General features: G+C 43.0%; 1 protein-coding gene across 2 annotated transcripts in view; it reads left to right on the top strand.

Annotated features, from left to right (window-relative positions):
- The first annotated feature begins 369 nt into the window (after nucleotides 1-369).
- Nucleotides 370-16,680, top strand: part of LOC135917092 (uncharacterized) — a 63,704-nt gene continuing 47,393 nt past the window's right edge. Inside the window, exons 1-4 of one of the 2 annotated variants that reach the window (XR_011509430.1) lie at nucleotides 370-546; nucleotides 1,307-1,440; nucleotides 2,692-2,841; nucleotides 4,107-4,430. Coding sequence is in view for 1 of the 2 variants with exons in the window: in XM_070528537.1 (XP_070384638.1) it covers nucleotides 2,701-2,841 (141 nt within the window). In the remaining variant the exon portion in view is untranslated. The remainder of the gene's footprint in view (nucleotides 547-1,306; nucleotides 1,441-2,691; nucleotides 2,842-4,106; nucleotides 4,431-16,680) is intronic. The other variant, XM_070528537.1, reaches the window with a different exon arrangement.

The following is a 16,680-nucleotide window of genomic DNA, read 5'->3' as shown; positions in this document are numbered from 1 at the left end:
CATTATGGCTAGGCATTGCTGGCGCTAAACAATTTTCGCAGTCGCCTGTTCTTTGACTTCGATCAGTCTCGGTATAGATCCGAGAAACGTTGTCTCGTATAGAAGGGGGTATTTTTATTTTGTTTAACGTTATTGCCGCTTTCTGTCGCATCGACCACAGTGGAAAGTGGGCTCTCTAGGCGTGCACACGGCGCCGTGAATGCCGCAGCGAGCACTCCAGATAACGCACCGTCGCGCCACCCTTAAGCGCACCGATAATCACAGCGTCTGCCGGTGCAACAGCGGTGAAGCATAAGAGACAAGAGTGAGCGCGAAAGCAAGTAGTATCGTCGCCATGACAACTGGCATGCAGTCCCATCACTTCTGGCGCACAAGACTGGCGGCAATGTTTCTGCCTCGCAAGTGGCAGCGTGCTAATAGTTATTCTCGCGATGCGTCTCAGCAGCGCCCCAAAATTGCCGCTTTAGTGGTTGTTAATAGAGTTATTTTTGTGACTTCGCACAAGCAACACAGTGATGCCATTCATTCATTGCATGTGTTGATGCAGTAAGTACCCGAACATTGTTGATGAAGCTATAAATTGTAGAACAATTCACAAATTTAAATATGCAATGCGAAAGATACTATTTTCTGATCACAATATGTTTAAGGAATGGTACTGGAGTTTTGAATTGTTCGATGTCATAGGGATGTTATAAGTGTTATATTCTCAATGTATAACTTATGTTAGTAACAGAATGTTCTTATTTTCTGCAGCGCTGTATTTGTTTATTTACTTGCCATTCTGCAAACAGTTGATACTTTGCAATGTGTTTAAAATTTTGCTGTAAATATTTTTAATTTTTTCAGTATTATTAGTTGTATTTGGTTTTATTAGGGAACTGCTACTTCTGCTGCTCCATTGAAGTAAAGGCCTTCATCATGAGGTTTGCGCCCTCCTTTCGCCTTACCTTGCTTGTAAACCTTGTATTTGCTTTGCCCAAATAAACAAACAACCTGCAAATATCGTGTTGAAACGATGCCAGAATGCGGGCATTTCCCATTATATATATATATATATATATATATATATATATATATATATATATATATATATATATATATATATATATATATATATATATATATATATATATATATATGCCTCTTACGTGACAGACCTATGGTCGACGAGCCATCTGCTGACGCCATTTTAAAATAGGGGACACTACGAGCCCTATCTGCAAGGCGCGCTGTGCACGTCCAAAGTGTATATCTTGCGCCATGTTCTCGACTTACTCTTAGTTTCGTATTGGCTGTTTATCAGAGCTGGCGCGCAGTGACCAAGCCATGATCGTTCTGGCAGACTGCCTCCAGCGGAAGGACGGGACAGTGCGTTCTGCATCGGCACGATGAGGACGGCTTGCATCGTTTTGCTGCTGCTTTTCCTCGAACCGGCAAGTGAGTGCATGGGCCAGCGGATGAAATTTTTAAGCGCTTTTTTGTTATTTGTATCTTCCGTGCAAGTTCAAACCGCAGTGCATTTTAAAAAAAATGGCAGACTCACCTGTAGTAGCCGTCTACGCAATGTGAAGCATTCGTGATTTGTCGACAACTATTGTTCGGATAATGTAACTGTTGTGCATCGAACGGTTATGTGGTGACTATAGGCTGTAGTGTTTACATTTATAATAAGCAAGACAAACTGTTTGTAATGGTGCGATATAACATTCAAAGTGAACTAAAACTTAAATTAAATTATGGGATTTTACGTGCCAAAACGACTTTCTGATTATGAGGCACGCCGTAGTGGAGGGCTCCGGAAATTTCGACCACCTGGGGCTCTTTAACGTGCACCTAAATCTAAGTACACGGGTGTTTTCGCATTTCGCCCCCATCGAAATGCGCCAGCCGGGACCGGGATTCGATCCCGTGACCTCGTGCTTAGCAGTGCAACGCCATAGCGAGAAAGCCATCGTGCCTGAGCTCGCAGAAGAATGCTTCGCATTAAAAAATGACGGCTATAGCCACATGACGTCACTATGCCGGACCACTTTCCCCCAATTCGCTTTAATTAGCCCGTCACTATGCACGCTAGTTCGCAAGTGCACAGGAAAACCAGCAGCAGGAAAAATCAATTTGCCGATTGGCACCGTCTATATGATTGGTTCTGCTCATTGAACTGGTTATACACACGTTTCTCACAGCATTACTCACTAAAACTGGAAGGGTACTGTAGTGTTAATAATCATAGCTACCGCACCTAGGGACACTACCACACATTTCAGAAAATCAGAATGAAGAGCTTAAATACATTCGTATCCCGAAGCAGAACCTGTGGCATGATATACGCCGTAGTGGAAGGCTACCTATTCGCCTGGCTGCTTAAACGTGCACTTAAGTCAAAGTGCACGGGCGCGGTGTTGCATTCCGCCCGCCGCATTGCATCGGCAGCCGCCGGGAATCGAGTGCATGACCTCCTGCTCTGCAAGCTGAACGCCCTCGCCGCTGAGTCACATACGCCCCTTGGTGCTGTCACAATCGATGAGGCGGAGTTCATTAGCGCAGTCCTGTCTCACGTACAGCCATCACGCTCTCCGTTCGAATACTTTGTCCTTACTGTTATATACCTCGGCTTGAACGTGTTTCTGGATGAGAAATAAGGGAAGGAAAAGGATTATTGACATCGGCTTGCTTTCTTTCTTCCTAAAGGTTACGGCTATGAGGAAAAGGATTTCGAATGCCCACATACGAGTGTCCTTGTTCCAACAACATCAGTTTGCGACGGGATTCCGGACTGCACTCTACCGTCTAATGTTAGCAGCGGTGACGGCCTATCTGACGAAAGCACAGATATTTGCGGTACGCTTCCCCGAAAAACTCGCATGCACATCAAAACCTAGGTACACTCATTCTACAGCTGGCGGTAAGTTTTTGTGTGCTAAGGTATTTTGAGTAGGTGTAATATTTTATTTATTTTCTATCGTTCGTCGCAACAGCACCGCGTTTCTTTTCAATCTCCCGAGAGAAAAAAAGGCAATTTTTTTCGCTCTGGCGGGATATGCCCCGTTTGTCTAAATACGCAAACTACTCTAAACGATTCACCCTATTATAGACAACAATTGAGCTGTTAAAAACGTTGATAGTCGTGGAAAGCAATATAAAATAATTTATGGAAGCTGGTGCTAAATCAGAAATTTCAAACAGAAATATTCTCGTGTGATAGCGGACATAGCGATTGCCTTCTGGGTCTGAGACAGCATGCTGGACACGCGGTGAGCACCCCAGTTGAGGGTCTCATTGACGACAAAAAGTCTATGTGCGTTACTGGTAGTAAATTTCCTTGCGCGCAAAGTCGTGGAAATGCTCTCATATTGAAAAATAATGTCAGCGCGACCAATCCTATCTTCAAGGGTTGCCCTGCTAGAGCGGTCCGTGCATAACGAGTTTACGCTCGACCACATTTGTTCGGAGAAATTAACGGTGCAAACCAAAGGAGCACCAAGAACAACTACTAGACGGGCGCCAATGCAATACCTTGATTCTGCTCGAGACATGCTTGTGTTCGCAGACTTTGGAGTCGGGAATCAACACCGTCAGTACGCATGGTCCGTGTATCAGTTGGTGACGCTTCCCCCTGCTCGCACAGAATTCACCTAACTCATCGAGGCATTCGGAGGAAAATAACTGTTGAAGGAGCCGCGCTGTTGTGCATAGTGAAGCCCTAAAAATGCATTCTGTCTAAAGATGCTAAAGCTTCGTTTTGTTTCGAAAAGATCCCTTTTCTAAAGATTCGTCTTCCCAGGCCATAAAATTCAGATTCCTTGCATATTTATCTCTGTAATTGCAATTATTTTCTGGAAAACACCGCTGTTATAGACGGGACAAGTGTTAAAATATTTGACGCAGAGTGCGCCCGTTCGTGTCACACTTGAAACGCTTGTCCCGTCTTTAGGTGCGCAGTTGTCAAGAATGCAACCACACCAACTTGTCCTGCAGTCCATAGTTTTCATACTTTTGTTTGCCATGAGTATACAGTTATGATTTGAAGTGGGCTCAAAGAGTCAACATTAGTTCTTCGAACTACGCAATGCAACAGACTAACTTTCCGCATGGTTCTGTTTCAGCTCCTGCGGCTTTCTTGGATAAGACCGAGTTACAGAGCCGTGAGGTCACAAGCACGTCCATGCAGCTTATCTGGTTGAAGGCTGCAACTGGTGTCTCAAATCACTCGCTCAAATTTGCCGGATACTTCCTAACAGGAAAGTTTGAGCCTCATTCGTTTCAAAACACTGTATCTGGACGCCTGCACTCATATCACGTCCAGTGGTTGAAGCCATAGACCGATTACACCGTAATTCTGAGGCCATTTTTCACAGAGAGTGGCAAGCCTCATGTTTCGTACAAGATTGGCAGGGCAGCTTCGGTGAATGTCCGGACAGAAGCTGCTGGTGAGTCTTTCGATAGAATGTTCACACGTGCGCCACAGAACTTTGCGGGGGCTCGCAACCGATACATCACTCCTGTCATTTTCATACTTGAGCAAACATTAACTTGAGCGCACGTCAAATCACGATTACTAAAGCACAAACAACGAAGACGAAGGAGTGGCACAAAGGGACAGGACCGTGCGCTGAACATACACTGGCGTTTTTGTATTGGGAACACATGTTTTATAATGACGCCAAGCTTCTTCTCACGCATGCTCGCCATTATTTATCAAAATCAGCAGCAGAAGTAGCCTATTTTTAGGTCCACGGCAGGACGAAGGCCTCTCCCAGCGATCTCCAATTCCAACTTTTGCGTGCAAATTTCCTAATTTCATCCCTCCACCTAATTTTTTGCCATCCTCGACAGCGCTTCCCTTCTCTTGGTACCCATTCTGTAACTCTAATGGTCCACCGGTTATCTGCCCTGGGCATTACATGGCCTGCCGAGCTACATTATTTTTCTCCTTATGGCAACTATAATATTGGCTATCCCCGTTTTGCTTCTGATCCACACCGCTCTCTGCCTGTCTCGTAACGTTAAGCAATAATTACACGCCATCAAATCAGTAAGAAAGCCCACGGGCATCAAAATGACGTAACAACCAGATATCAGTCAAAGCAGGCTCGTTGTCTAAAAGAGCCACCAATGGCTGACTCACGCACAAGCTTCTGCTTTTTTATGCATACAGTGCCTTCATTAGTTGCCTTGCTATCACACCTTTGTGACGTAACATTACACGTGTTCGATAGAACTGCGCTTGGCAAGCGCAGCTCTTAGAATGAGCGTCCAGTAGCGAGTGGTTGTCCCATTCAACATTGTACGGATGCTTTCCGAGAAGTTTGTTCAGACACATTCTCATCTGCCCCATATGCACACGCCCACAGGTGAGGGGAATGTGATGCACTACGCAGCTGGTGCGTGCCATGTACCTATGCGTGTGCTTAGTGGAACGTTGTTATCGGGTACACTGTGATTGCTTGCGTTTTTGGACAGCGCTGCAAAGACCGTTTAGCTTGTTTTTCGGTGCAAATATTAAGTCAGCGACGTACCTGGACACAACCTTCTGTAGGCGATGTCACAGCCCGTAAATGTACGGAATAACTTCTGTACTCCTGCGAGTAGATTCCTGGCGCGTCAGTAGTCTACCCACACGCTTCTTTTTCATATCTTTGAGCAGCTTGACACCGTTCGCACACATAAGTGACTTTCGGTACCCTGCCTCTTCTACTCTTGTGATCTGCTCCTCAACGCAGATCCCCCTTTCCGGATGCATGATTTTGTCAGCGCCACCCTTAAGCACGAACTGGCAATGGTATTCTTCATTTTTTGTGTGCGCTGAATAACAACCTAATTTCTTCTCGCTTCTGAGGTGATACTTCCAGCATGTGTGGCTCCTTGAGAGATACAGTTCGAGGTCCAAATACTGCAGTTTTCTTTCTTCTGGGAGCTCGTAAGTGAACGTTAGAACCATTCCATATTGACCAAGCGTCTTTTCAACCTCACGCATCATTATTTCGATTTGATCTCGTCAATCGCAACCACGTAGTCGTCTGCATACCTCAAGTACTTCATCTTTGCACACATAGCGCGTCCGATCGCTCTGCCGAGTTTCGCGAGTAAAATAGTGTTGCGGACTGGGGTGACCCTTCATTCTATCCAAACTCCCTATCACTGTAGAAGCAGTCTGCCATTCCACCCTATGACGATGCACTCTAGGTAGCAAATCGTGATGTGCGAAAAGCCTTCCACTTTGTCACGAACGCCAATTCGTTGTTGTCGTCGCAGATGCGTTCCCATACACTGCGCATAAACACATCCTGGGGAAGGGAATAGTATGAATAATAAGGATGAAGTAAGCCATACATTATACTACGAAGATACCTAAAGCGTCATTCTTACCAAAAAGAAGGCTTTCGAATGCACTATTTATATATATATATATAATTCAATGAGAAGTTCTGTAGGTCCGGTGCATAGCTAGCTTTAGAAATGAAGGTGCACACTTACGAAAATTGCATCTTTAGTGTTTGTCATCTTTGATGTCGTTAAAGTGATCCGAGAAAACGCCTCACGTACAACCTTACGTATCCCACTGAGACCATCAAAATTTAAGCTACCACCACACAAAAAAAAAACCTCGCACAGTCGAATTCATAAACTGTTTCCGTTCCTGCGAATCTCAAAAAGTTCATTCATGCATTCATCCTGAAGTGTGCGGTATGCTGACCTTGCTCAACGACACTAATGAACAATGCACCAGAACGATGTAATTATTTGCCACTAAAGTCACCCGCGAAGACACCTCACTTCCAAACGTATATCCCTGTGACTATAAAAATTTGATATGCTACCATCGCAACAAAATAGCAACTAACTCACCTCGGACACGGCTTCTCCGCCTTGCCGGCCACGCATCTGTCTGCCAGCTCGATAGGGACAAACAGAGCTAACAACTCTCTTCCCCGTAGTACCTAGGCGAAGAGAAATCTCAAAGACCGAAAGTCCTCACGTTACGCTCTTGCAACCACTGCTCTTCGCGCATGCGCAAAAAGAGCGGAGAAATCCAATTATGATGTGCTCGTGCATCGGCGCTAGCTATGGAAGAAGACGAGGACGAATGCGAGACCAGTGGCACGAGCGCGAGGGGCAGTACGGGAACGCTGGAACGATGAGCGGCATCGGAGCCAGCTATGGAAGAAGACGAGGATGAATGCGAGAGCAGTGGCACGAGCGCGTCTCTGCGCAAGGCCAGTTCACACGACTTTCGGTACCGCACGCCACGTTTTCAAGGCATCCGTCCGATGAGGCATTTAAGACTTTCGCCTTAAAAACCGCATCTCCAACTAGCCGCCGCAGCCACTCATCATCATCATCATCATCGTCATCAGTCTGGTCACGCCTACTGCAGGGCAAAGGTCTCTCCCATACTTCTCCAATTACCCCGGTCATGAGCTAATTGCGGCCACGTTATCCATGCAAACGTTTTAACCTCATCCGTCCACATAACTTTCTGCCCCCCCCACCTGCTACGCTTCCCTTCTCTTGGAATCCAGACTGTAACCCTTAATGACCATCGATTATCTTCCCTCCTAATTACATGCCCTGCCCATGCCCATTTATTTTTCTTGATTTCCACTAAGATGTCATTAACTCGCGTTTGTTCCTTCACCCAATCTGCTCTCATCCCTTAACGTTACACCCACCATTCTTCTTTCCCCAGCTCCTTGCGTCGTCCTCAATTTAGGTAGAACCCTTTTCGTAAGCCTCCAGGTATCTGCCCCGTAGGTGAGTACTGGTAATGTACAGCTGTTATACCCTTTTGTTTTGAGAGATAATGGCGACCTGCTGTTCATGATCTGAGAATGCTTGCCAAACGCATCCCAGCTCATTCTTGTTCTTCTGATTATTTCAGTCTCATGATCCAGATCCGTAATCCCTACCTGTCCTAAATAGATGTATCCCCTTACCACGTCCAGTGCCTCGCTCCCTATCGTAAACTGCTGTTCTCTTTCGAAACTGTTAAACATTACTTTAGTTTTCTGCAGATTAATTTTGAGACCCACCCTTCTGCTTTGCCTGGAGGGTCAGTTAGCATGCATTGCAATTGGTCTCCTGGGTTATTAAGCAAGGCAATATCATCAGGGAATCGCAAGTTACAAAGGTATTCTTCATTAACTCTTATCCCCAATTCTTCCCAATCCAGGTCTCTCAATACCTCCTGCAAACACGCTGTGAATAGCATTGGAGAGATCGTATCTCCCTGTCTGACGCCCTTCTTTATTGGCATTTTGTTGCTTTCTTTATGGAGGACTACGGTGGCTGTGGAGACACCATAGATATCTTTCAGTATTTTTACATACGGCTCGTCTACACTCTGATTCCGTAATGCCTGCATGACTGCTGAGGTATAGAATGAATCAAACGCATTCTCGTAATCAACGAAAGCTATATATAAAGGTTGGTTACATTCCGGAAGAGAACCGCAATTTACAATAGGCAGCCAAGCACTGGAAGTCGTAAGGGGATACATCTACTTAGGGCAGGTAGTGACTGCGGATCCGGATCCTGAGACGGATCCGCATTCTCAGATAGAACGGAGGCGGAGACGGAGGCATTCTCAGATAATGAACAGCAGGTTGCCATTATCCCTCAAGAGAAAAAGTGTATAATAGCTGTGTCTTACCAGTACTCTCCTACGGGGCAGAAACCTGGAGGCTTACGAAAAGGGTCCTACTCAAATTGAGGACGACGCAACGAGCTATGGAAAGAAGAATGATAGGTGTAAGGTTAAGGGATAAGAAAAGAGCAGATTGGGTGAGGGAACAAACGCGAGTTCATGACATCTCAGTTGAAATCAAGAAAAAGAAATGGGCATGGGCAGGACATGTAATCAGGAGGGAAGATAACCGATGGTCATTAAGGGTTACGGACTGGATTCCAAGGGAAGGGAAGCGTAGCAGGGGGCGGCAGAAAGTTAGGTGGGCGGATGAGATTAAGAAGTTTGCAGGGACGGCATGGCCACAATTAGTACATGACCGGGGTTGTTGGAGAAATATGGGAGAGGCCTTTGCCCTGCAGTGGGCGTAACCAGGCTGATGATGATGATGATGATATATTCCGCACATGTATCTATCACCTGATTGATAGTGTGAATATGGTCTATTGTTGAGTAGCCGTTACGGAATCGTGCCTGTTCTTTTGGTCGGTAGAAGTCTAAGGTGTTCCTGATTCTATTTGCGATTACCTTAGTATATTCGTTGTAGGCAATGGACAGTAAGCTGATTGGTCTCTAATTTTTCAAGTCTTTAGCGTCCGCTTTCTTATGGATTAGGATTATCTTAGCGTTCCTCCAAGATTCCGGTATGCTCGAGGTCATGAGGCATTGCGTATACAGGGTGGCCAGTTTCTCTAGAACAATCTGCCCTCCATCCTTGAACAAATCGGCTGTAACCTGATCCTCCCCAGCTGCCTTGCCCCTTTGCATAGCTCCCAAGGCTTTCTTTACTTTTTCCGGCGTTAATTGTGGGATGTCAAATTCCTCTAGACTATTCCCTCTTCCATTATCTTCGTGGGTGCCACTGGTACTGTATGTATAAATCTCTAGAAATCCTCAGCCACTTGAACTATGTTATCCACATTAGTAATGATATTGCCTGCTTTGTCTCTTAACCCATACATCTGATTCTTGCCTATTCCTAGTTTCTTCACATCTTTTAGGCTTCCTCCGTTTCTGAGAGCATGTTCAATTCTATCCACATTATACTTCCTTATGTCAGCTGTCTTAGGCTTCTTGAATAACTTGAAAAGTTCTGCCAGTTCTATTCTAGCTGTAGGGTTAGAGGCTTTCATACGTTGGTGTTTCTTAATCAGATATTTCGTCTCCTGCGATAGCTTACCGGTATCCTGTTTAACGAAGTTACCACCGACTTCTATTGCACACTCCTTAATGATGCCCATAAGATTGTCGTTCATTGCTTCAACACTAAGGTCCTCTTCCTGAGTTAAAGCCGAATACCTGTTTTGTAGCTTGATCCGGAATTCCTCTATTTTTCCTCTTACTGATAACTCATTGATCGGCTTCTTATGTACGAGTTTCTTCCGTTCCCTTCTCAAGTCTAGGCTAATTCGACATCTTACCATCCTATGGTCATTGCAGCGCACCTTGCCGAGCACGTGCACATCTTATACAATGCCGGGCTTAGCGCAGAGTATGAAGTCCATTTCATTTATAGTCTCGCCATTCGGCCTCCTGCACGTCCACTTTCTGTTATCTCGCTTGCAGAAGTATTCATTCATTCATTCATTCATTCATTCATTCATTCATTCATTCATTCATTCATTCATTTAATTTATTTATACTGTCATACCTCATCGGGCTATTACAGGAGTGGAGAATAAAAACAACAAAAACAAACATAGAATGCGACCGAGTTACAAGCTTTGACTCACAAAGCTTGTCTTTGAATGGAAAAGACGTATGAAATACTACAAGGGAAAGTAATGAAGCAACCAGTCGCAATTTGGCACTGCATCGTCATAGACACAAGAAGAGTCGCACATGCAAAAGTAAATGCATACTTATTGGGTAATTCACTATGTGTTATTACAAAAAGTTGTGCTTTTAGGACTTTCCAAAAAATGTTGTTAAGGACATCGAGGTTACAAGAGAGTCGGGTAACAAATTGCAGTCTCTCATTGCCCTCGGAAAGAAACTGAACTTGAAGCAATCATTGCGGGCGAGTGGAGGAGGAATGTACATACTATGACGATGCCTCGTTGAAGCGTTCATAGGAAGCTCAATATAATCATCTGGTTTGATATCTACTTCATTGTGAATAACTTCGAAGAGGAATTTTAGTCTGTCGTAGTTAGTTCTGAGCTGAAGTGGTGCTAGATCAGCTAATTGGCATAACTCTGTTGGAGAAAGGATGCGACGATATTTATTAAATATAAACCTGGCAGCTAGCCTCTGTATTCGGTCAAGTTTAGAACAGTTAGTTTTGGTGTGTGGGTCCCAAATGATTTTAGCATATTCAATAATTGATCTAGCTAGAGTTTTGTAAGCAAGACATTTAATTTCAGGGGTTGCCCGATTGAGGTTTCACCTCAAAGACCACAGGGCTTTAAGCGATTTGATGCACACACTTTCTGTGTGTGTATTCCAGCGTAAATCTGATGTAAAAGTTAAACGCAAGTATTTGTGTTTTTCAACGTTGTCGAGTTTGTTGTCACCAATGCAGTATGAGTAACTAAGGGTACGCTATTTAAGTGAAATATACATAGACACTGATTTTTGAGGGCTTATGGCCATTTGCCAATCGTCGCACCATTTTTCAATTTTTTTGTAGATTTGAGTTAATTTCTTCTTGGTCTTGTCTCGATTGAATTTTGTTATAAATGACGCAGTCGTCGGCAAACAAGCGCAACGGTACAGTGATGTCATTGGGCATATCATTAATAAATACGAGAAATAAGAGTGGTCCTAGTACCGTGCCCTGAGGTACACCAGGCTCTACAAGTGAGGGTACAGACTGGCAGTTTCCAATTTGCACATACTGTTCTCTGAAACCAAGGTAAGACGTGAACCATTTCGTGATTGCGAGATTTTTAAATATGGCGTCTATTTTGTGTAATAACTTAGGATGAGAAACTTTGTCAAACGCCTTTGCAAAGTCTAAGTACACTTTGTCGGTTTGGCAACTTGAATTAATGGTTTGGGCGAGGTCATGTACAATTTTTATAAGTTGAGTTGTCGTGGAGAGTTTTCTTCTGAACCCATGTTGACGGCTGTATAATACCTTATGGTAATCCAGATATTTAATTAAATGTTTTGATACAATATACTCCAGTAATTTCTAACACGCGCTGGTAAGCGTAATTGGCCGGTAGTTGTTGACGTCTGCTGTTGCGCCGCCTTTGTGTATGGGTACGATTTTGGCACGCTTCCATGGACTGGGGAAACAGCCGGTAGTAATAGATGAGTGAAATATAATGGCAAGCTGTTTTGAAACCCACTCCGCATAACTGTATAAAAACTCGTTGGATATTTCATCTGGTCCAGGTGACAGTGACAGTGACAAGAACTTTATTAGTATCCTGGTGATTTCTTTATATTATAGTTGAGGAGCAAGTTAAGAATTCCTTCTTCACTAATTACTATATCCTGTATTGGTACCCTTTCGGGGGTATCTACAAAGTGTAGAACCGTACCGTTATCTCGCGTAAAAACAGACGAGAAAAAACCACTAAAGCTGTTACCTATTTATCGTTATTTTGGCTCGCATCCACGTGTGGTCGCTTATCCTGAAGATTAACGTAGCGCCAAAATTTTCCGGGGTCTTCTGCAACAAATTTTTTAAGTGTGATGCTATATATAACCTGTCTTTGCTCTTCCGAACAAGTTGTTTTAACTGTTTACTTAGTTGTCGAATGGGTTCCTTATATTATGAGGTGGGTTTTTGCGAACAGGCTTTTCGTTTCCTCTTCAGTTTCGTTTTAATATGTATAATTTCCCTCGTGATCTAAGAGTTTTCTTCCTGACAATTGTGCGGCTTTGGGGACAAAACGTTCGATGCACTGTCGTACTATGTTTGAAAAAGTGTTCCACGGCAGGTCTGTACTGGCTCCGGAACGTAATCCTGCAGGGGCTGAAGGACACAGTACGGAAGATAGGGCATGGTAGTGTAACCGCAGGTCACAAAGGAGTAAAGGATACATTAGAAAGGATCACGGAAGAGTTCTTTTGGATCAGGGTGCAGAGTGACGTGAAACGGTATGTGAAAGCATGCGACTTATGCCAAAATACAGTGGCTAAGGGACGTGTAAAAAAGTATGAACAGAGGAAGGAGATAGGAAGGGGGAAGAACGAGCAGAAGTCTAGAGTTTTATTATTATTATTATTATTATTATTATTATTATTATTATTATTATTATTATTATTATTATTATTATTATTATTATTATTATTATTAATGTTGTTGTTGTTGTTATTATTATTACTTTTCCGTTCCTTTGCTGTTACTACATTTCTGACCAATGAGGGCAAAGCGATTCGTCCTGCTAGGGCAAAGACTAAGAGGGAGCGGCGTCAGCACTACACCACCGACCAGAACGAAGCGGTTTATGCAGCTAGAATGTCCGATGGGCTGTCATCGTACGACAGAACCCCCAAATGCAATCGAATTACGTCTATCTGATGAAGAGTCCGTTAATTTTATGACAGAGTGTTGTGAAGCAGACTTGTACGCGCTACTTAAAACGAAAGTAGCCCATTACAATTACAATTACTTCACTGAAAAATGTAATTGATTACAGTTACCAATTACTTGATTAAGTTACTTGAGAACCAGATAGTTCATCTTGAACAGTGTTCTAGGAATGCCAATCTTGAAATCCAGGGAGTCGTTAAGACAGGAAATGAAAGTGTTGTTGCCATATTGTCCACTATCGGTCATGCTATTGAAGAACCAATCAGTGAGTGCGATATCGAGACTTGCCATCGTGCCACCACGCGTAATCCAGATAAAACTAACATTATCGTGCAATTCAAGTCCCGGTCGAAGCGCGACGTCACATTAAAGAATGCGAGAAAAGCCTGGCTGACTAATGACAGCCTAGGACTTGGCAGCTCAAATCCTATCTGTGTATATGAGCATCTTTGTCCTACACTAAAGAGACTTCTCAGTATGGCTATCAGGCGTAAGAAGGACTGTCAGCGGAGATCCGTATGGACCCGTAATGGAAGGATTTTTCCGAGTCAGTCAGAGACTTCTAGCGCCATATCCATAACTTGTGAAGAAGACCTCAATAAGATAACATCGGTGTAATTAGTCCCCCTCTTTCTGCATACAGTTTAAGCTTTCAAAATGCGCTACCACGATTTTGCGTTGCCCCATAAAATTGTTCCAGGTTCTTCTATGTACAGTTCTGTTTTGCATATTAACACACGCTCTGCTCTCGCTAATCATGACCAGAGTGCCTATCTCCTAGACGAATTCTCTTTTCAGTATAGTATTTTAATGCTTACTGAAACATGGTATTGTAACGGGTGTCCAATGCTCCATCTTAATGGATACAAAAGCTTTTTTATCAATCGCAGTAGTCGTAGGGGCGGTGGCGTCGCTATTTATGTTAAAGCTTCTAAAAAATATGAAGTAATATCAGAATCCACTTTATTCCAACACACTAGTTGGGGGCCCCCAGGCAAAAAGCTGTCGCAGACAGCTTGACGGGACCTGGGGGCCTACAGAGAGCAGCAGGCAGTGGATTTCACAAATTCTAACAATTGTAAATACATACAGACATTATGAAGAAGAAATAAACTTGTTTCATACACATGCAGAATACAGATTATGACATTGCAGCATACAGATGCAGCATACAGATACAGACATTATGAAGAAGAAGAAATGAACTTATTTAATACAGATGCAGCATACAAGGTGAACACCATCACACAATGCATAAACAGTGCAGGAAATGTAGCAGCCAGGGGAAAAGAGAAAAAGTTCATTGCTTCATCAGGTAATCGCGCACCTCCGCTTTAAATGTGTCGAATGGGGCACTGAAATTAATTTGATTTTTTAAAAGGTTGTATAGTGTTGGTATGCAGTAATCCAGCCTAGATCTACCGTAATTTGTACGTGTACGCGGCACTGGTATTAGCCTGTTACGTATGCTGTAGTCATACGGGGAATGTTCTGTATAGTGTGGGAGTTTATTTTTATACATATAGAGAGATAGTTTATAGTCATATAACTTAGACGCTTTAAGCATATTGTGTTTAATGAACAGGGGATCAGTGGGTAATAGGCTGGGGTGTTCATTAAAGTTCTCAAATATTCTTAATACCTTCTTTTGGAGCCGCTCCAATTTGTTATAGTTGGTGGTTGTTGTAGTGCCCCAAACTAAAGTGCAATATGAAAGACGTGAGTAAAAATTAGCATAATATATTGCATTCTTTAGTCTAATTGGAATTAGTTCCCTCAGTCTGTAGAGGCAACCAACTGCTTTGCCTAATTCAATCGTGAGCTTAGTTACGTGCATGTTCCAAGACATTGTTTCTTCGAACCAAACCCCCAAAAACTTTTCAGATGCAACGCGTTGTAGGGCCATTCCTTGAAAGTTTAGGGTGAGTTCGGAATCGCTTTGTTTGTTGAGAGTTTTAAAAATAATATATTTAGTTTTTTTAATATTTAGGGTTAATCTGTTAGAGTTCAACCACTGTTCAAGGTTAATTAGGTAATTGTTTATTGTTGTGTTTAGGTGGGCTAAAGTTGATGCGGAAAAGAAAATATTAGTATCATCAGCATACATGACCAGTTTGGGAGAATTAGGCACATCACATAAGTCATTGATATAAAGTATAAACAATAAGGGCCCTAGAATCGACCCCTGAGGCACTCCATGTTTAACCACAGTAGTCGGTGATGACAAGCCATCGACTTTCACACACTGCTTTCTATTGTAAAGATAGTTCTTTACGAGTTCATGGGCGACGCCACGTATGCCGTAGTCATGCAGTTTGGATAGCAGAATATTATGGTTTACACAATCAAATGCTTTTTTTAAATCAATGAACATTCCCACAGTAAAAATTCTGTTTTCTATGTTGCTAAGAATTTCATTCTTTATTAGTAGTAGCGCCATTTCGGTAGATTTCCCTTTCTGGAAGCCGTATTGTGAATCATTCACAACGCGGTATTTAGTGAGAATGTTTTCGAGCCGTGTATGAATGACATTCTCAAAAACTTTGGACAAGATGGGCAGAACAGATATTGGTCGCTAGTTTGCTATATCATTGACTGCTCCACCTTTGTGAACAGGGGTTATACGTGCCAGTTTAAGGTCAGAGGGAAATATACCAGTCTCTAACATTTGATTAATTATGAATGTCAGCGGTAAGGCTATAACAGACGCCACATGCTTAATAGGGACAGCACTCAGGCCATCCAACCCGGCGGCAACGTTGTTTTTAATTCTGGAAATGAAATTTGTGACTTCTTGTGCAGTAACCGGTGAAAGATTAATTGAATTAGCCAGTATTGTACGTGCAAACTGTGGTGTTTTAGTACAATCACTATGGCTATTCGGAGGCACGTAGTCGCCAACGTTGGAAAAAAATTCGTTCATTTCTGTTAGGGCGTCTTCATCCGTCTTGCCTTGAGCAAAAGCTGCAATATTAATTGAGCACTGAACCTTAGAGTTATTAGACAAATTATGGATTTCCTGCCATAATTTTCTTGGACTGTTGTATATTTTAGCAAACAGGGACTGATAGAAGCAGATCTTAGCCTTTTTTAAATCAGCGTTTAATTTATTACGATATGATTTGAATTCTGCGAGCAAGGCAGCATCACGTGATTGAACGAATCTATGGTACATTTTGTTTTTGGCTTTTATTCTTTTATGCAAGCAGTTTGTAATCCAAGGCTTGCGTATTCTTTTGCTTCGTTTTGTGTTATGTATCAAAGGGAAATGTTTTTCATAGCAGGCTATGATTTTCTTGAAAAAGATACGGTAGGCCTGATCGGGATCACTTTCGGCGTAAACATTGTCCCATACTATCATTCCAACATCAGAATAAAAATTGTTGAGCGAAACAGAGTTAATGTCGCGATAACTTGGGTTGTTATTTTTGTGCTTTTGGGGAGCTACTGGTATAAACGTGAAAATCGGGAGATGATCACTGATATCAAGGGAAAAAACACC

The sequence above is a fragment of the Dermacentor albipictus genome, unplaced genomic scaffold, assembly GCF_038994185.2.
Source record: "Dermacentor albipictus isolate Rhodes 1998 colony unplaced genomic scaffold, USDA_Dalb.pri_finalv2 scaffold_12, whole genome shotgun sequence".
Taxonomy (NCBI): Eukaryota; Metazoa; Arthropoda; class Arachnida; order Ixodida; family Ixodidae; genus Dermacentor; species Dermacentor albipictus.
Note: the sequence above shows the minus strand (reverse complement) of the source record. Positions and strands in the feature narration are given on the sequence as shown.